This window comes from Mustela lutreola, chromosome 10 (assembly GCF_030435805.1).
Source record: "Mustela lutreola isolate mMusLut2 chromosome 10, mMusLut2.pri, whole genome shotgun sequence".
Lineage (NCBI taxonomy): Eukaryota > Metazoa > Chordata > Mammalia > Carnivora > Mustelidae > Mustela > Mustela lutreola.
In genome coordinates, this window is record NC_081299.1 from 102188290 (window position 1) to 102209819 (window position 21530).

At 38.8% G+C, this 21530-nt stretch overlaps 1 protein-coding gene and 1 long non-coding RNA gene across 3 annotated transcripts in view; one reads left to right on the top strand and one right to left on the bottom strand.

Moving 5' to 3' along the window:
- The window catches only part of WARS2 (tryptophanyl tRNA synthetase 2, mitochondrial), a 95707-nt gene extending 80252 nt beyond the window's left edge, over positions 1–15455 (bottom strand). For both annotated transcript variants that reach the window (XM_059136710.1, XM_059136711.1), the window contains exon 1: positions 15330–15455. In XM_059136710.1, coding sequence (XP_058992693.1) covers positions 15330–15419 — 90 coding nt within the window. In that variant the 5' untranslated portion in view covers positions 15420–15455. The remainder of the gene's footprint in view (positions 1–15329) is intronic.
- Positions 15414–20045, top strand: LOC131809534 (uncharacterized). Its single transcript, XR_009345218.1, has 3 exons — positions 15414–15553; positions 18131–18293; positions 19631–20045. It is a non-coding gene; the product is annotated as an uncharacterized LOC131809534 (long non-coding RNA).
- The last annotated feature ends 1485 nt before the right edge of the window (positions 20046–21530 follow it).

A 21530-nucleotide genomic window follows, 5' to 3' on the forward strand; every position in this document is an offset into this window, starting at 1 on the left:
TTAACATCTATTTTTTAGATCCTCATCTGTCAGCACCAGCACTGGGTTTATACAGGACTGTTACGAGAACTACATGACTTAATATTTGCAAAGTATTTAGAGAAGTATCCAACACATACTAAGTACTCTATAATATTTGCTAAACGAAGGAAACACTCATTTTTCTTCAGCCATATGAGCTTGCTTGCTGGTCTCCAAACATGCCAGATTAGCCCGCTTCCATTCTCGTTTGCTCCACGTGGCATGCTCTCACCCCAGATACACACTTCATACATGCTCTTACCACCTCTGTGTCTTTCCTCAAATGTCACCCTTTTGGAAGCCTTCACTGACCACCTAATCTCAAACTGTACTTACCATCTCCTGTCTCTGCTTTATTTTTTTCTTCCATATCACTTTTTATCACCTAACACATTATATATTTTAATTACTTATTATTTGTTTCTGCCTCTGAAATGTAAGATTTTTGTTTATGTTCTCCAATGGTCTGTCTCCAACACCTTGCACATTTTAAACGTTCAATATTTGTTGAATACATCAATACAAATAAAATACTCATGACTTTATTACTCCCATGAATTAGAGATGAGGACACAGTTCACCAGGTGACAAATCCAAGTAATATTCCACTGAATAGTCTTTTAATAGTTCAGGAGACATTGGGCATAAATGGACCAAAATGTCTTACACGGCTACAAAACTCAGAGATTAACTGTTTACACATATTCAGCCCTTTGTTGTTAGGCTCCCACCTCTTGAATCCTCTCCTCCCATCAATTAAAGGCTTAGGAAGCTGGCTCTCTTTCTTCCCTAACTTCCGTTATCCGAGAGAGTTCAAGGATCAGGTACAGTATCCATGCAATACACAAGATTCGATACATCCGTTTGGTCTCTTCAGCTTCAAGCACCTACTCTTACAGTTAGCTACTGGACCTTGTCATCCCCCATGACTCCTCCCTTTTTGAAATAATAAATGTCAATATTCCACTCAGTCTGAAATCTTCTACCTTTCAACTCTTCATGCTTTTATTTCTCTTATACCTGCTCCCAAAGCTCGGTTAGGACTCAGAGCCTCTGATTTGCCTATTTTTTTTCCTGGTGCAGCAGTCCCTATTCGTCCTCTCCTCTCCCCTACCCAGCCCCGCTCCAAGGTCAATCATTTGGACTCTGGTCTCTTTGTAACCCTAACTGCTCTTGCCATTAAGTCTCAGTAGCCACATAAAAGGCCAACCCTGGATCAAGGCTAGAAAGCTTGTTCTTCACTTCTACACCTTGTTAGCTGAGCACTTTTGGTGAAAAATCTCAAAGCAATGCAGAATTTACCTATTAAATTTAATCTATGGTTTCTTATCTCATTTAGGCTCTCAACTCTCAACACTGCTTATTGAATCCTTTTTCTAAACTCATATAGCCCTCACAATATGCCCTGTACTGTTCTAGACACTTATAATAACTCATTTAATCCTCACAGTGGTCCTCTGAGGTAGATACTATTATTTTCTCTGTTTTACAGAGGAAGAGATTAAGGCACAGAAAGGTTAATACTTGCCACGCACTTAATGCTAGTTAGGGACTTAAGTGGTGGAGCTTACTAGCTCTGAACCCTAGAAGTCTGACCACAGAATTCAAGATTTTAACTTACAAGATGAAGAAAATGAGACACAGAGAGGTTCAGTAACTTGCCCATGGACATGTAGTTATCAAGTAGTAGAACTTGGATTTGAACCCAGTCAGACTTTAGAGTTCATACAGTAAACCACTAACCTATCTCACCTCCTCGGCTAAGCCCTCGGAGAATTATACCCCACAGGTTTTGAAGTCCCTGATTTCCCATCCTATTCCCAGAAAACTGATCTAGACACACAGTCAACTTTCCTTCAGTCTCGGGGTTGATCTGTCTCTCCTAGTGTGTTTAATCATTTCCTCTGGATTGCATTTCTTGTTTCTTTCCATCTCTTTCCTGTATCTTCAACCTCTCCCTTCTTACTGGTTCCTATAATCATGCTCAAGTCATTTCCATCTTAAAAGGCCCTACCACCAAAAACTTTGTTTGCTCAGACCATTCTTTATAGCTCTCTTCCCCCTCTCTGACACTTCCTTCTCACTCGGGATCCACAAAACAACAATCCCTACTTCCTTACTTCTTGTCTCACTGAAATTAATCTTTGGCACCAATAACTCTTCGGAAGCTGTGCTTGATTATATCTTTAGTGACATACCAATTGTACATGCCAGTGAATAATTTTTTTAAACTATTTTTTTAAAGATTTTATTTATTTATTTGACAGAGATCACAAGTAAGCAGAGAGGCCAGCAGAGAGAGAGGAGGAAGCAGGCTCCCTGTTGAGCTGAGCGCCCGATGTGGGGCTCGATCCGGGGCTCGATCCTAGGACCCTAAGATCATGGCCTGAGCCGAAGGCAGAGGCTTTAACCCAATGAGCCACCCAGGTGCCCAACCAGTGAATAATTTTTATTCGTTACTGGACCACACCACTATCTCGCTCTTTATTGCATCTTTGAAATCTTCTACCTCCTTGAAATCCCTAGATCCACACTCACCCTCCAGCAACTCTTCTCCTATCTCTGTTCAGCTTCATCAACTCTAGGCTCTCTCCTAGAGTTTGAGCCTACGGAGGGTTAAAAACCCTTGCTTTTTAAAAATTAGTTTTCCCACTTTACAGGCTTTTGAATCTTGATGATTTCACTAAAGAAGACACAAATTTAAGTGCTATTCATCTGGCAGTAATCCTAACAGCAGTCATGGCTTTGTTACTCCTTTTTGAAGATCCACTCCTTTTTCTCTCCCCATCCCTCCTAACATGTGGTCCAGATGGAAGCTGGATGACCCTATCTCCAATTCTAAAGGTGGGTATTTGGCCCTCAAGAAGACAGGTATCATGGGAGTCTGACTCCCAAGTCTCCTATTTAGACGTTAAGACTAGAGCATACGCTGTGTCTCTAGTTGAGTCATAGACATGTTAATATATTCCCAATCAAAATTAAGGACACATGTCTGCTAAAGAATTTTTCTTCCATTTTAGAATGTGAAAAACAATGTGGGAGATGTCATATGGATGCTGAAACACTGGAATTTGCAAGACATTTTAAAAGATTTATGGGTATAACCGGTCCCTGATTTAACAAGATGTCTGGCCACTGTAGTCACAGACTTTATCTGGAAGATACTGCAGTCAGGACAATGATTATGCTGGGTTGATTTAAGGTTTTAGTAAACATGTCAAGGATAAATTGGTAACAAATATAACAATAAAACTTTCCTTATCAACTACTAAAATACTACTGGCCACTTTAAAAAGAAGAGAATATAAGCTCTTTGTATTATAGATTTAAATTCTGCTTGAATCACACTGCTGTACTCTTAGTACGGTGCAAAGAAAAATAAATAGCATTAAACTGTAAGCTTACCAATGACTTCACTGTCTACATAGTATAACAGGACAGTGGGACCTAGGGCTATTTATCTATGAAGGGCATACCAAGACCAATAGAGCAAAGGTACTAGGCATAGTTTGACAGGTTGCTTTAAAGGGACTAAGGACGGACAATTAAGAAAAGAAGGTGATGTTGATATAATAAATGAGCTTTTTATTTCCTTCATGAGTTACATGAACTCTTGATTTATAATATTAGAAAACAAAACATCAGTTGTTGTATTAATAATACAGGACATTTATTGAACCAGACAGTATTCTGAGGCAAAACTATGCTCCAAATAAAAGGTTCTCATCTTAATCCTGTGTGTGTGTGTGTATACTCTTCTATATACAGAGGCAGCAAAATTTAAAATGATATGCATAGCAAACTGCAGTATAATAAGCTATGTCTATGAAAATAAATTTAGAGCTAGAGGAGCAATAAAAGTCGGTTATAGCAACAAGTTGGAAATGACAGCAGCCTTCTTGGAAAATCACTGAAAATAAAGTTGGTATCATCTTCCAATCACTTATAAATATCTGGATACTTAGGGCAATAATAAGATCATTTATGAACTGCAGCAAACACTGAACATCTTCTAAAATTAGATACATAGAAATATACATAAAATTGTATGGTTTAAATTCAACAATATGCTAAATGCCAGCGGTGTGCCCTTTCTCTCATCTGACCTCCTTGGCTTTACTTTTCACTGAATTCATTCAGTGAAATAATTATTGAGCTCTTTTTGTTACAGGAATCATTACGCCAAAGATTTAAGTAATAACTCATTTTCTCACACATATAATTATCATAGCCGAGGCTCAACAGGAAGAATCCTTCCCTCCCCAGCTTTTATGACTGGTGGAGGTCTCCATGAATTTACTTCTGGTAAGATCTGCCTGCTGAGTAGCAGCCTAAGGCTGCACCTGTGGAATCCTGGTATTAATTATAAGCCATTTCCTGCTGGAGTGTTCATAAAAGGTCTAAATAAAAAAAGAGCACACTCTCCATCTGTCCTAAAGCAAATGCTTATAAACAGAGACAGAATATAAGGAAGGATGTGTTAATTTCTATAAGGAAAGTACAAAGTCCTATAAAACTTCAAAATGGGAGCAACCATTTCCAACTTCAGAACAAAGTTTCCTGGAACCAATATAGAAGTTCTGTTTTTGTTGTTGTTGTTGTTGTTGTAAATTCCAGTTAGTTAACATACAGGCTAATATTAGTTTCAGATGTATAATATAGTGATTCAACACTTCCATACATCACTTGGTGCTCATCATGACAAGTGCCTCCCTTAATCCCCACCACCTATTTTATTCAATATCCTCCAACCCCCACTCCCATTAACCATCAGTTTGTTCTCTATAGTTAAGAGTCAGTTTCTTAGTTTGTCTTTGTCTCTCTTTTTCCCTTTGCTCATTTGTTTTGTTTCTTAAATTCCACATATGAGTGAAATCATATCTTTGTCTTTCTCCGACTGACTTCTTTTGCTTAGCATGATACATTCTAGCTCCATCCATGTCATTGCATTCTTTTTGATGGTTGAGTAATATTCCACATCATATATCTATTTTATACATATATATGTGTGTGTGTGTGTGTGTGTGTGTGTGTGTGTGTGTGTGTGTGAGAGAGAGAGAGACCTCTTCTTTATCCATTCATCATTTGGTGGACACAGGCTATTTCCAGAATTTGTCTACTGGAAATAATGCTACTATAAACATTATGGTGCATGTACCCCTTTGAATTACTGTTTTTGTATTCTTTGGGTAAATAGCTACTAGTGCAATTGCTGGTTGTAGGGTAGTTCCATTTTTAACTTTTTGAGGCACTTCCATACTGTTTTCCAGAGTGGCTGCACCAGTTTGCATTCCCACCAACAGTGTAAGAGCGTTCCCCTTTCTCTATATCCTCACCAGCACTTGTTTTTTGCATTGTTGATTTTGACCATTCTGACAGATGTCAGATTTGATTTGTATTTCCTTGGTGATCAGTGACATTGAGTATCTTTTCATGTGTTTGTTGGCCATCTATATGTATCTTTTGGAAAAATGTTTATTGATGTCTTCTGCCCATTTTTTAAATTGGATTATTTTAGAGATGTTGAGTTCAATAAGTTCTTTATATATTTTGGATACTAACTCTTTAACAGAAATTCCATTTCAAAATATCTTCTAGTTGAAGGTTGCCTTTTATTTTTGTTGATTGTTTCCTTTGCTGTGCAGAAACTTTTTTCTTGATGAAGCCCCAATAGTTTAATTTTGCTTTTGTTTCCCTTGCCTCAGGAGCCATACCTAGAAAAAGTTGCTATAGTCAATGTCAAAAAGGTTACTGCCTGTGTTCTCTAGGATTTTTATGGTTTCAGGTCTCACATTTAGTTCTTTAATTCATTTTGAATGTATTTTTGTGTATGGTGTAAGAAAGTGGTCCACTTTCTTTCTTTCTTCCTTCCTTCCTTCTTTTTTTTTACATGCTGCTGTCCAGTTTTCCCACTACCATTTGTTGAAGAGACTATCTTTTTTCCTTTGGATTATTCTCTCTTGTTTTGTCAAAGACTGACCATATAGTTGCGGATTCATTTCTGGGTTTTCTGTTCTGTTCCATTGGTCTATGTGTCTATTTTTGTGCCAGTACCATATTGTTTTGATTGATATAGTTTTGTAATATAACTTGAAGTCTGGAATTGTGTATTTCTGTTTCATTTTTTTTTTAAATGGTGGAATACAGACAAATAAGAATGGGAAGAAAGGCCTTTCCATGAAGAGACAGTGGCATTAACAAAGAAGTAACAGGGAAGAGCTCTGTGCAAACTTAGAAATTCTATGAACACCAAGACAAAGGATCCATGTAATGTAAGGCAGCAATGGCCTAGAGAAGTGTTTTGGATCCAGACTGTGGAAAGTCTTGTATGTGGAGCTCTAAGGGGACTAAATTTCATTAGAGGCCCCCAAAGGTTGCTGAGCAAGGGGAGAAGCCATAATTAGAATGCTGCTTTAAGGGGATTAATCTGGGAGAATGATTTGGGGGATGGGGAATGGAAGGGTAGGAAAGTATGGTGATGGGGGAATCAAAGGATTATTAAGATTGATAAGGGTAGAGGAGAGAAAGTTCACTGAGTAGAATTATATGTTATTGAAGAAATCATCATCATCCAGCATAAATGACCCACTAGGTTCTATGCACTGGCAAAAAGACTTTTGCGAAGAGCCATATATATATATATATGGCAGGAACTCGGATCCACATATTCCTATAAGCATTATTATGAGTACCTTACAGATGAGAAAACTAAAGTTTAGTGAGATTAGATAATTTGCGTGGCATCACAGAACTGGTACAACCAGGCCTAACTTGATCCCAAGAGTCACGTACCTTCTGCTTTATTGCACTTCCTCTTGAGAAGGGGCCAGTAAACTTTAAAATGACAAGTATAATGTTCATGTGATTGCTTATTCTCTAGACATTTGCTTCTCTAGGTCACTGAGTTTCACAGCTTGCTGGCATGGGGTTGGCTGGCCAGCCATTGGAGAAGCCAAAGTTGCCTGCCTGGAGAGAAGGATCTTCCTTCACAACCAAGATGGCCAGGTAACTAGTATCCTATGGAAGGCCAACCTGGCTCTCTCCCCGGAACTGGCAAGAGCTTCCACATAGCCTGGTCCTTAACATCTCCCTTCGGACACCTTTATGCCGCACACTTAGCCTCTGCTTAAGAGACCTCTTTTCTCTTCTAGCAAATTTATGGAATGGCTGCTTAGCTCATTCTCCCCATGGGAGGACAGGAATCCAAATCAGGGATTTGGGTAAACAGCTCCATATCCCTTTTCCATTACATTCTCCAGCTTCCTGAAAGGGGCCCAAGGTAACATAGTGAGTAAAGTGTGGGCCTGAACGACTATAAAGTAGAATGGCCCATGCAGTCTTTGTTCATGGGGAGTATTAGGAAAAGGTTATGAGGAGTCTTTTATTTGGCGTGTAAAATAAATTGTTCAATGTCGCTCATTTTAAAACCTCAACAGCGACCTAATTAATGTACTAACGAGAAACAATTCACTTTAATTCATTCACTGAATTAGAGGCCCCTTTAAAAGCTCCTTGGAATGAGGATTCCTTAGCATAACATTTTTACTTATCACTTGCAGAAATGGTCCACACCACTAATTACTTTCATCTCTCCTGTTTTCCCACTTTGCACCTCTCCTACTTTTGAAGAAAGTACTCTTGCCATAAATCCCAACTAGACCCTAGATAGTGGTCCCTTGGTCATCCATCAGCTTCAGCACTCACCACCTCCCCTCCGCCTGCAGTGCTGTGCGCAGTTTGACCTTTTAGCTATAGACTGTGTGTAAACAGAGCTTCCTACATGCACCTTGGGACTCATGTGTTTAAAGCCCTGATTTTATACACAGAAATTTTAGTGGCAGTAGCCAAATAGAGACATGGAGATAAATTCACAAGACACCTTTGCTCCTTCATCATAATTCATTGAGTCAAACAAGAGTGTAGAAGCAGTGACAACAAAGGATGATTTATAATTCTGCTCTACATGTCACCATGGCAAGATATATAAGTGGCTTTCATGAAACGGATTTAAAAGTTGCAAGGCAGTTATCAGAATGGTACCATGGGTAATTTGTTCCAAACTTTAATGGCATTTTATTACAGTTAGGGTACAGACTTTGGAATCAGGCTACCAGGGTTTATATCTTGGCTCTAACATTTGCTAGCTATGTGACCTTGGGTGAGTCATTTAACCTCTTACTATTCTCATCGACAAAACGGGGTTCATATTAGCACAAACCTCCCTGGATTAAATAAGCTAATGGATGTCAAGTGCTTAAAATCATGCTTGGTACATGGTAAACATAGATGTGTGCTAGGATCACCTCTACCATCACTATTGTTTATATGGTGTTTGTTAATAATGCTAAAGGATTTCAACACAAATATGAAAATAACATCCATTTAACCAAAACCTTAAAGAACACCGATATTTACTTAGATTCATCGTTATTACAATTGTTTAAAAAAAATTAGAAGATGAGAATGTAATCAGTGAGTCAAAATTTTAGGTGATTAAATAGTGAAACTTGGTATGCTGCACTCAGGATTAAAGAATATGTGAAGCATTTTGGAGACTACAAAGTGTTACGTTAGAACAGGATATTACAGAAGATAAGAGATTCCACTTGAAAATTTTTTGCAAGGTGAGATTTGTTATTTTATTTTAAGCTTTCACATACCCTTAATGAAAAATCTACAACTTATCATCCTAAAAACCTGGGATAAGCAGCAATGGAACCAAAGTCATTCATTTAGGACTCTAACCACAGTGGACTTGCCTGGCCCTATAGTGAGTCCCAGTCAGAGCATCAGGGCAGGAATGCAGAGAGACTGACAGCCCTGCATGCTGGCTCCTGTCCTAGCCTAGAGGGCAAGGGATTGAGAAGCAGAAGCAATGAGAATCTGCATTGGTTAGAAATCAGGGTGGCTTAACTCTGCCTTTTATTTATTTATTTTTAAAGATTTTATTTATTTATTTGACAGAGAGAGGGAATACAAGCAGGGGGAGTAGAAGAGGGAGAAGCAGGGTCCCTGCTGAGCAGGGAGCCCGATGTGGGGCTTGATCCCAAGACCGGGAGATCATGACCTGAGCTGAAGGCAGACACCCAGTGAATGAGCCACCCAGGAGCCCTTAACTCTGCCTTTTAGGAGACATAGTGGGCAGTCAAAAGGCAGTTCCTTAACCAACCAGAAGTACATTCAAAAGATGCCAGGATGACTGTGTGCCATTAAAAAAAGAAAGCTGGAGATGAATTTTGATAAATGGCTAGAGGCCCAACAGAACTCAGATGTCAGGGTGGTGTGAAAACCTTGACATGATCTTGACTCATCCAGTAAGCAGGGACGTTAAGAGAAAGTGTTATGCCTCCTATTGGGAATAAAAGATACGGTATTGCTAAGAAATGATATATAGAGAAAACTGTAAATGCTCAGACAGAGTTAAATTAAGTCAAGCTGGAGTCCATGTAGCACCTCTGTGCCTATAAATTATCTCTCTGCATCCAGTGTCTCACACCAGCAGAGCAGTGGCCACCCTCCATGAGTAAATGTCTCCTGTGGAAATTCAAAAAGACGCCTTAGGCCTCATGTTGCAGTCTCTGAGAAATTCCTGAACCCTGGAATCAAGAATGGAATCAAGAGCAGAGCTGGATAACCGTTCTTTATGAGGAGGCTAGAGGCTAGAGGCCGGGTTAGTTATAATAATGACTGAGGGAATCCAGAGAACCATCTTTGTGTACAATGATCAGCGTACTACGCAGAGGTAAGCTGGGTTTAGAAAGAAGGAAGGAAGGAGAGAGAGAAGAAGAAAAATCAACTACTATTATCTTTAGTGCCTGTGCAGCTTAAAATAAATGGAACATACGTTGCATTTTATTGATAAAATACACACATATCAAAGTGAATACTCTCAAACTACTTATTTTCTGTGCAGCTCCTAGAACACAATTCATCCATCATATGTGGTCCTCAGCCAGCAAACTTACTTGGATATGTTAGGAAGCTGAAGTATTTTTCAAATGTCATCATAAGAAATTTAAGATTGTGTGGCCTCATCTCCCAGGTCCTTGTTTATGTGTGGGGGGAGGAGATGGTTTGGGGAGTGGAGGTAGTGAGGTCAAGGAAGCAGGGCTCTAGCTACTCCTCTACTCCTGAAATCAGAAAAACTCTGCTTTTATGTTTTATCTAACAGGAATTGATACAAAATCTTATTTGGTAAGAGAAAAGACGACTGGACCGGTGGAAAAAGCATATATGAGGCTGAATTTGAATCCTGGTGCTGCCATTTACTAGCTCTGACCTAGGAAAGTTACCTAATCTTTCCAAGCCTTAGTTTCCTCTTCTATAAAATGGATACAATATTATTTGCCCAAGATAAAGTATGTATAGCACATAGCACAGGGACTTAGCACATAGAAAGTGCTAGCTACATATCCATTCTTTTTCTGAAAGACAGGATTTTGTATGGATATAGGCTTAAGTATATATATTTGGGTAAGTCTCTGCAGACAGTTCTTCTGTAACTTGCAGCCATGCAAAAGACTGAGAAAGATCTCAGGGAGCAGCCTTTACTCTCTTTAGCAATTCCTGGCTGTGGATGCCAAGAACAGTTACTACCAAAAATCCTCAGCATCTACTTACTATTCCTCCTCTTTGTTTTCATCAGTTACCATCAATAGTTTCCACTGTCTACTCAAATATACTTTTAAAAATTATTTCTAATAAGCTAAGTCAGTTCGCAAGGAAAACCAATCTAAAAAGGTTTCTCTCTCTCACTCTCTCTCTCTCAAATAAATAAAATTTAAAAAAAAAAAAATCTTAAAAAAAATAAAAGGGCACCTGGGTGGCTAAGTTGGTTAGGCGGCTGCCTTCAGCTCAGGTCAGGATCCTGGAGTCCTGCTCTGCAGGGAGTCTGTTTCTCCCTCTGACTCTCCCCCTTCTCATGCTCTCCCTTTCACTCTCACTCTCTGTCTCTCTCTCAAATAAATAAATTAAAAAAAAAAAAATCTTTAAAAAGGATTTTAAGTGAATGGACTCCTAGGCGAATTAAGCTTAAAAGGGCCATTCGAGTGGGTCCATGCAAGACCATTTAAGAAAAGCACAGAGATGAAATAGCCCCCATCAAACCAGCTCAGTTATTGTCTTGCAAAATGATGTCTATAGAAGCTCCTTAGAGCTATCCAAGCTGATTAGCTCTTGTTGCAAGTTGGATGAACAAAACAGAGCAGAGACAAGCTAAGGGAAAAGTCACTGGGAAAGCTACCCCATTTTAATGTCATTAAGATCACAGAAACCTACAACAAATATTAATTGCAAAATTAATAGGAAGGAAATCCCAATAGTAAATCTTACCATCCTAATTCCACAATTAATCAGCGTTGTGATTTTAAGCAAGTTACTTAACTAAAGTCAGTTTCCTCATGATTTAAAATAAGGTGTTAACACCTGCCTTAAAGCCTTGTTATGAACAGTTTCTTTTTGGTGGTATTCTTGCCAAAGACCTATAACCTAATCATGAGAAAACATCAAACTAGTAAATAATTAACCAATCCTCTTCAAAAGTGCCAAGGTCATGAAAGAGTGAGGAAGTGCCATAAATTGGAGGAGACATGCCAGCTAAATGCAACATGGGATCCTGGATTTGATCCCAGACCAGGACCTGTAAGACTAGTGGAAAAACTGGTGAAATTTGAAATGTGTCTTTAGCTAGTATTGTACCAAACTTATTTCTTGGCTTTGATCATTGTATTATGATTATGTAAAAGGAAGCTTAGTGAAGGAGGTAAATTTTGCTAATTTTGCAACTTGGTAAATCTGAAATCATTTAAAAGAAAAAAAGTTTAAAAAGTAGCAATTGTTTGAAAAGCCTAGTCATGAGAACTGAATACAAGAAAAATAATTTAATACATTGCCTTTTTTTTCTTTTTCTTTCTTTTTTTTTTTTTTTTTTTTTTTGCAGGCATGATTGCTTCATCTAATGGCTAAACTTGGTAGCCATTAACATTAGGAATGGTCTGTTAATACTGGCCACACCCTGCTTCGGACAGCTAAGAGTGAGGCTTGTTGTTCAACTGCAGCAAAATGTGGACATTTTACACTGAATGACTCCAGATATTCTTGCAAAAGTCTACTATCCATCAATATTTCACTCTTGGTACAACACCATCATAAGTTAAGGCTTCAAGAAGTGTGGATTCTGTATTTGGCCAACGATGACAGGCTTAAATTTACCTAATGCAATCACTATTTAAACGTAGCATGTCAAATCTTCATTCCTCTGACTCTGCGACTACTCTCATCTTGTCAAACATCAACAGTTTTTTGTGAGGTCACACCTGGCAAAATAAACAGCTTTCACATAAATTGTAGACAACTCACAATGAGTATGGCTTGAAACACTGTTATTCCCGGTTTCTTTCTATTTTTTATTTGAAACTTGAGTCTATCTCTAGACTTGAGGGGCAAAAGCCTGCCTTTGAGGTAACCAAAGGTCCTAGAAGCCAACCTTATTACTCAAGATTTTGTTTTTTAAAGAAAACATTGAAACAACCTAAGAATCAAAATACTTTATCAGTCATAGTTTCCAAAACAGCGCTGCCTTGGCTCACTCACTTTGGCCTCTTACCTCAGGGAGTAACTAGGTAACCAAACTAGTAACCAGCAACTTGGCTATTTCTTAGTTTCTGATAGAATCATCCATATGATAAAAACGTAGTTTCTATTAGACTATTCTCTTGCAAAATAATTTTTGTTTTCTACAAAGGTTATGAGATATCGTAAAAATGTCCAATACATCTGGTTTAAGAATCTAATTCTTCCTTCACATATTTCTGCATCTGTTCACAAAAATCGCTTTGACTTCAAAGGAAGCTTTTCAAGAGAAAAAGAAGATACATACAGGAAAAGTGGCCATAAATTTCTATTCCTTTTCTAAAGCCATTTTAATAATAGCACTGTGGGACAAGTATCTATTTAGGTTTTTAGAGATCTAAAATATCACAGATGATATTAATGACTATGCATTTATATGGAGATTTACGCTTTAACACTTTATTCTCAGTCTAAAAGTGATATATCTTCAATTTTGAACATGTGGAAAATATAGAAAGTCTAAAGAAAACTTAAGTGATTTTTAATCCACTATTTAGGAAGACCAAAGCAAAACAAAAAAGTTAAGACTGGTTGTTTCCTTCCAGTCTTTTTTGTGTGTGCATATATTTAATAAATAGTTACTTACAAACAATATTATAATTACACTATGAAAACATTTTTGTATCTTTTCTCAGTTGGTTTTTCAAAAGACTACATTAGCTTTTCAAACCATCATAGTTAATGACTGAAAATCACATGTAGATTTATACTTTAAAAAAGAAATGCTCTTGCTTACAATTAATTCTTAGTCTACTCAAAGATAAATTAAAGGTTTGGAAACACTGATCTGTTCTGGAAATTCTGCATTTTTGAAACTATCTAGATTAGTAGTTGATTAACCTTAAGATAACCATACTCCTTAATTCCACTGAAACAATACCAGAGGTTTAAGAACTTTTCTCTTAGCATTTATAATAACTTAGTGCCCTAAAACTCCCTGGGTAATCATTAGTGGGCTCTAGCTTATTTTCCTTTTCTCTCTGATTTTCTATTTCTCATGACATCCTCACCTCTTCGGTTTGGAAAGAGGAAGTTTGGAGCTAAGGTTTAGTTACTTTGGTACCACAGGTTTTAACACGCTGTTAGCTAGCTATAAAATAGTAATCAACCAATTCTGGTTCTGCAGAATCAAACCCTCAAACTTCAAAGAGAGGAGTACTGAATGGATTTATCTAATTTTGAATCAATTCTTACCTAAAAGTGCTGCCTGAAATGTAAAATAACACTTAAGTAGCTGTTTCGTTGACAACGAATGGTATTTGGTTGACAACAAATGGCATTTGGTATCTGGTATTTCCTTTATCCTTAAACTAATCTGGTGAGGCCCATCTCAAGGAGGAAAACTTAACTAAAGAACATTAAGTAATTTATGAGATGACTGGAAAAACAAGTTAAACTCAAATCTTGGTTTTCATAATTCATCACGTTGCCTTCCTTTGGTTTCATAATCATGGAGCCACAGATTTTCCAAAGCTTGAAGGAACATTAATGGGTCAATCAGTCCCACCCTTCCTCCACCCATTTTATTAAAGAAAATAAATCCGGGGAGATTGACTTGTCCTGCCACAGAACTAGCGAGTGGCAGACAAATCTCTTGAACTTCGATTTCTTAATTTCAGGTCTAGTGCTCTTTTCCAATACACCAGTTCCCACACAAAATCCGCACACCTATGCATTTTAACCACGAATATGCGAGGATGCCAAGAAATCATCTGATAACCACTGAATCTCAATTTTCTTCACAGCTCCCTGAAGATATGTCCCAAGAGATGTACAACAAAGTGCCTACCACCAAGATCGTACTTGTAAGACATTTAGTAAATGTCTGAATGAGTGAAGTAAGTATCTGAATGAATGAAAGGTGATATATATATATATAACCAGATATATAATATCACCTTTCACTCATTCAGATACTCCACTCATTCATTTACTAAATGTCTGAATATATATATATATATATATATATATATATATATATATATACACTGTATAATATATATATATATTTCCCTCCTCCCCCAAGAGGGTAAAATTGGAAATACTGACGGGGTGGGTTGAAGCTGGTGTTCATGCTCTCAGCACGACAGGGTAACGAAAACAGCAACTTTGGCAACTAATAATTTCCTTACAGAGCCTGCTCCATGCAGGTGTGCCTTGGGGAATGCGGAACCCGAGAGGAAGACGCATGGACACGTGACACTGATAGGCCGCCCTGCCAGAACGAAGATGTCAAGTGGGCGCTCCGACTTAAACCGCCCAATTCCTAACAAAACCTCCTCTAATTTCTCCACTGGCCCCTCAGTAAGAAGGGTGAAATAGTAATGGGACCGTGAGAAGGGGGGCAGCTGGGGAAAGACCCGCCTTCCGGTCTGTGAACTTCACAGAGGACCAGGCTTCCCGCGTTGCCCGGCAACAGCGGAACAGGGAAAGAGGCAGAGGCCAAGCAGGCTAGCGGACGCGCGCTCCTGCCCTCCACGGCGGGTGACGTCATCGCGCATCCGTGCGACGTCGCCGCGTTCCAAGTAGGAAGGCAGTCTTCGGAGAGCGGACCTTAGGAGAAAAGCGGCTCGGTATTCTCCAGTGGAAACGCGGGGAGAGAAACCAGTGGAGGGAGGGGAGACAAGAAGGGCCTAGTCGAATCGGAAGCTGGCGGGAGAAAGGCCAGCTATGGTTACCTGGGGAGTCTGAGCAGCTTCGGGTCCTTTATGAAGTGCCCGGATGCAGCTCCAGCACCCACGCGCCTTCCACATTGAGCGCATCGCCATCTTGAGAGGGGAGGAGCCGTAGTGACTTGAGTGACGTCTGCCCAGAGAGCCAGTCCCAGAGTTGCGGCTGTTTGGCTTGCTGCGTAAGCGCCCCGGTCTTCCGGGCGTACTGGAGTCCCGTCTTTGCCCAGCAGGTGGGGACAGGAACGGGGCGGGGCTTGGCTTTTTAGTGTTTTCCCTGGAGACCTGGTCTTGGTGCAGGCTTCCTGGTGGGAGAATGTCTTTCGGGGATTTTAGTAGCAGCATTTCAGATTGAAAGTCAAATAAATTGCCTTTGGGCTTCTAGCCATGCAGAGGCAGCTTTTAAGAAGTGTCTCTACGAATGTGGCCTACCCAGTGTGGTTAGAGTGCATTAAGTGGTCCTATGAGACTTCTGTGGCCTCATTGATGCATTCTGTCTACAAATCTTTGTTAAACCCATCTACAGACCTTTGTTAAACCCTACCATCTGCTGGCTACTGAAGGTGCAAAACACCTATGTTACATGGCCTAGTGCATAGCAGGCAAATAACGCACTGTTTCAAGTGTTATAGAAGCAAACCCCAAGACTGGGGAAGAGGGATAGTTATAATTGTGGCGCTTAAGCCTGGTCCAGGGAGGGCTTCAGAAGGTGATACCTGATGGAAGAAATTGTTTGCATTTTGGGTTAAATTATGAGAAGAATCCACACTGCATTCCTGCTTCTGCTCATGCCCTCAAAAAGCTCCCAGACAGAAAAGAACCTATCAATAAACATGTAGCAAGAAGAGATTAGTCAGAGTTCCTTTATGTGTTTTCTTGTATTTATCTATTGAACAAATACTGAAAATTACCACATTTCCACAGGGAGAGGTACAAGATAAATGGAATAAGGATGCCCATACTCTTAAAGCAACTGAAATCTTAACAGGTTAAGACAAAGTTTGTGAATTAAAACCATACATTAAGATCTCTTAAGAGTGGTACGAAGTACTGGTGAAATTTAAGAGCAATTGGTGTAATGTAGAAAGAAGCAGGGAAGGAATTGGAATGATGAAGGCCAAAAAAACAAAAACCCTAAGAAAATCAAGTGTTATTCTTAAATCAGTTGAGTTTGGTTTTGTCTCATAAATTTGAGATGTGTGCTTTAGTTCCGAATGTGATGACTATTAAATAGGTCAGGAGGTCAGGAGAGAGAGCCAAACTACAAAACGGATGGTAATTAAAAGTATGGAACTCTTTGAGACCACCAGGTAGAATCTGTGGAATAGAAGTGCTCAGATGATGGAAATGAGAAGAAGTAAGTAGTCAAAAGATATTTACAACCCCAAAAATGTGGTGGTTACTGAAACTGAGCTAAGAGGCTTGCCAGTGAAAGGGATGATTGATCATTACAAAGATGCACAGTATCCCTTGTAAACATTCAGTTTTATAAATGCCTAAACATTAAAATACTGTTTTTTACAGATATGTTATTAATTAAATTAAATGACCCTAGGAATTAGTAAGGTTAGACTTCTGACATGTTCAGCCATCTGGATTAGAAGATAAAACCTAGCAATAAAAGGAGGGTTACAGCAGAAAGCTGTCACAGGCCTGCCCACTTTATTTCCTCAAGCAGTAATTTCAGTCTTTTATCTGCAAAGACTCAACGTGACTGATAATATTTCCATGGGAGATACTTCCAAGGCATATTCCCATTGAAGAGGGTATATCTGAACACAAATGGAACAACTTCAATATCTATTTTTTTAAAGTACCTGAAACTTAGAGTAATAAATAAACTAAGCGTAGAGTAGTAAATTGTTTCCCATCACAGTAGTGACTTGATGACTCTTGAGTGTCACTCAGCCAGCCAGGTTGCTCCTTGAACAAGGACTAGGTTTTATATTTTTTAAATTTCTCCCGGCACCTAGTATAATACTTTGCACAGAGCAGGCACATATTTTAAATCTAAGTTTTACTTCGACAAAGTATGTAACTAATTTTCAGAGGTTGGTATGTTTTTAATGGCCGGGAGGGAAAGCTGACAGTAGAAAAGACACTAGTCTTAATTTAAAGCAAAGCTAGTTTCGTCTGCTTTTGTTCTCTTACAACCACATTCTGAAATCTTTTGGCATTGGGAAAGTAGCATGAAAAGCTCAACATTGTGTAAGGTCACCATTTTCTGCTCCTCTAAGAAGTGCACTAGTCAACATATTTTAATGAGAATTTTAAATTTTAATGAGTCTCAAAGTATCTAATTTTGTTTCTCCAATTCTAAGTGTCAGGTTGGTATTAGATATTGATCAAAGTTAATCCTGCATCTTCAGGAAAATTATTATTCAGTGTATCTTTTAATGAAAAATTGTATAATACACTTTTGAAATGTTTGCATACGAAGTGATTAACATTTTACAAGCTTGCATAATGCAGGAGTAGTTCGGTTACATGAGAAGTTCACTTGTGGAATAGTTCATTGTCCAACAGTGTTTTTAAATGAAGCATCACTGTATTTACTGGCACTATTTCACCACTGCTATTATTTTGGTTTGTTGGTAAGCCAACGAACTTTAGTAAAATGATATATAAATGTTGTACTCAAAGCAGACTTTAGATACAGTTAAAAACTTGTATAGTCCTATACTTTTGGCATACACTGTATGTCTACAGATGTTTGTGCCTACAACTTTGAAAACTTGTTTAAAATTTGATTTCTCATCAACATTTTTATTTTATAATAAGTTCTGGTAATTCTGCTCTTTCCTTAACAGTCCCTGCAAATCTTGTCTTGCTTGAAACAATAGATTAAAACCAGACTGGCAGTTGGGGAACGCTTTCTATTGCAACCATGTGTGTCAGAAGAAAGGATTAGGTTTCCTTGTCCAAGAACATCAAGGGGAACCTCCACCTCTGCAGACACACCTTTATTCCTCGGTAATGGAGAGTTTATATCTAGTTAGATTTAAATGGGATAAGGAAAGAGTTTAAATCCACTCTTAGCTCTAGTAGTGTAATCAGCCCTCCAGTCTCAAAGTATCTAATTTTGTTTCTCTAATTTAATTCTAAGTGTCAGGTTGGTATTAGATGCTGATCAAGGTAATGGAGAGTTGCCCTACATATTTATTCACTTAAGGAAGAATTTTGCAGACTGCAAAGACTAGATGGCATCTATGTTCAAAACTTACTTAAAGCACAACCCATTCACCTCTGACCTTTCCTTTATATTAAATACGTTTTTCAAATATGGAGGAGGAGATTCCATAGTGGAGGTGAACCTTGCTCTTCATAAGTTGGGGTAGGGCCATGCCATCTTATATTGGACTCAGATTCTAAGGACCTAAATCAAAGTGATACAGAGTCCACCTTTCTGTGAGATCACTTCTGAGTGTCACTGAAGTATGCGGGAAACTGTAACAATGACTGGGGGATTGCCTTCCCCCCACCACCATCTTTGGCTTAATTCTAGTTCTGCCCCTCGTTTCATAGCGATGAAAGTAATCCAAAGATACTAAGTACCTTGACAAAAATCACACAATGAATAAGAGTAGGATAGAAAGAACCACAATCTCCAGACAAGGTCTGCATTAAGTGACACCAGTATAAAGTGAAGTAGCTAAGGCTAGGGCTGATCCAAAGGCAAGGTTTCACCTAAAGACACATATTTGTGTCACGTGTCCAAGTCGAGGCAACTAAATGATTTTTAAAGGGTTGATGTACTCATCTCTGACCCCTAACATTAAAAGATGCTGTCTTTCCCTAGCAGTCTGTGGTGAAGTGCATATTATACCATCTTCTTTGTGTAAGGATAATAAGCGGGGGCTTATCTGGTCTTTGGGAGAATGGCTTAGGAGGCTTAAGGGAGACTTTACTATCACTTTCCTGGAAGATGCCATCTAGCAAAATTAAAGAAGTGTCTCTGTGATGTGGGTAGCAAAATAGAATTTTTCTCAGAGCACCTTTCCCTTAAAATTAAGAGCCAATGCATAGTTTCATCCAGATTCAACTTTTTTTTTTTTTTTTACCTTAAAAACCATCTTTCCCACTTCACAACTGGGACTGGGAAAAGGTGGCAAGGGTGGAAAGAGAGCAGACATAAGTGGATAATTTGCATGTGCTGATCTTCAGAGAAATGACTCCATTACTTGTAGAATCCTTAGCGTGGGGTGCCAGGAAGAGGACTGATTATATGGGGATGGTACAGGCCCTGGAACTTTTGTTCATACTTAATCTTTTCTCTATATATGTTTTTCAAACTGCTGTTTCCACATCAGAGTACAGCTCTTCAAAGAAGACAGAGAATTGCTCCTGTAAGTATGGATCCAGAATGGGGAAAACAATTTTCTAGAAATGTAGGAGACTACTTTCAGTATTTTCTATTCCCATTGTTCAGTCTTAAGATACATGTTCCATGGAAGAAATGGAGCTTAGAAATCAGCAAATTAAAGTTTTGGAAGAGCATTTTACTTTGTTCTCTCTCTTTGCATGCCGTATCTGTCCCAGAAGGTACGGCCCTGAAGACAAAACCTATATGTTACCAGAACACTCATTCTGTATTAAAATCACCCTTTGCTCCCAGCTACTTCATAATGGGTGAATAGGCTTCCCACTTCTGAGTCTATGTTTTACAAAAAGAACTAGGTCTCAACAGAGTTTCTTGGAGTGTTTTTTAAATAGGCTCCTTTCTATTTTGTCTAGTAATCAAACTCTATTAGATCCTTTCCCATATTCTATCTCTGTGGTGTGATGCTAGGAACGACTGAAAGTGAGACACCATGGTTAGATCGTGATCTTTCTTAAAAAACAACATGAAAAGATAATCTTGATCTCCCTGAAGCAGGGAGAGTGTTAAACCTCACTGCCTCAGTCAAATCCCATCTTAACCAGTTAGATCTGGAAAAGTTAGATTTTTCCAAAATCCACTGACAGTTGCAATCAGCTGTCATTTTCTTTACTTTTTGTCCTTAATAAGTAGAAGTGAGCATGAACTCGGAGAAAATTTGTATGCTGACCCCATTACTGATCTCAGTGAACCATTTAACCTTCATGTGCCTCTTTTTTCATATCTGTAAAGTGAGTAAAAATAGGATGGATACAAAGAAAATGAAAACACTAATTTGAAAAGATCTTCTGTACCCCTATGTTTATTATAGTATTATTTATAATAGTCAAGATATGGAAGCAACGTGTCACCTGGTAGACAAGTGATTAAGGAAGATCTCTCACACACACGTGTGCATGCCTATGTGTGCACACACAGAGAATATTATGCAGCCATGAAAAGGATAAGATCATGCCATTTGAGACAGCATGGATGGAACTAAGGAGGTATTGTGCTAAGTGAAATAAGTCAGACTGGGAAAGACAAATACCATATGATTTCTCTCATGTAGAATCTAAAAAAGCAAATGAGTAAAGAAAAAAAATAATCAGATCTATAAATACTTAACTACAGCTACTCTCCACCAGATAAAATGGGCCCTACTTGTCATCCTGTCACAGCCAGGTTAGATTTATGAAAAACGGAATATTAAACTTTTCTCACCTAACTGTGGCCATGAGATGGCTTTCCACATATCTTTTTTTTTTTTTTTTCTAAGAGAGCATGCATGTGTGAGTGTGGGGAAGGGCAGCAGGAGAGGGGGAATCATAAGCAGGCTCCATGCTCAGTGTGGAGCCTGACATGGGGCTTGATCTCACACTCTGAGATCATGACCTGAACCAGAATCAAGAGATCAAGAGTTGGATGCTTAACTGACTGAGCCACCCAGGTGCCCCCTCCACATAGCTTTTCAAAGAGTAAAACAAGAAAGGGTATCTGACCCATTTTCATTTTTTCTAGCTGTCTTAGGTGGCAGTTCACATAGTTCCCAATCGTTTGCTTTTGTTATTTCTCAGAAATATATTCATTATTTTGTAATTGACATTCACAGTGATTTATATGACTGAAGAGCTGCTAACCCAAGAGTTCTCGAAGAGGGTTATCTAGCAGGTGCTGTGATCTTAGGAGAGGAAGGTAGCCAATAGCCACCCATAGCCTGGCAGGTGTGGGGAATGAGATGACGGGGGTGATGGCATGGGGTGATAGCCCTGCCTCTCTCTCCTCTCATTCTCTGAGCTGATCTTTTGGTTCCTCCCATTTGCTGAATCTTGGGTCAAAGGAACATGATTTAT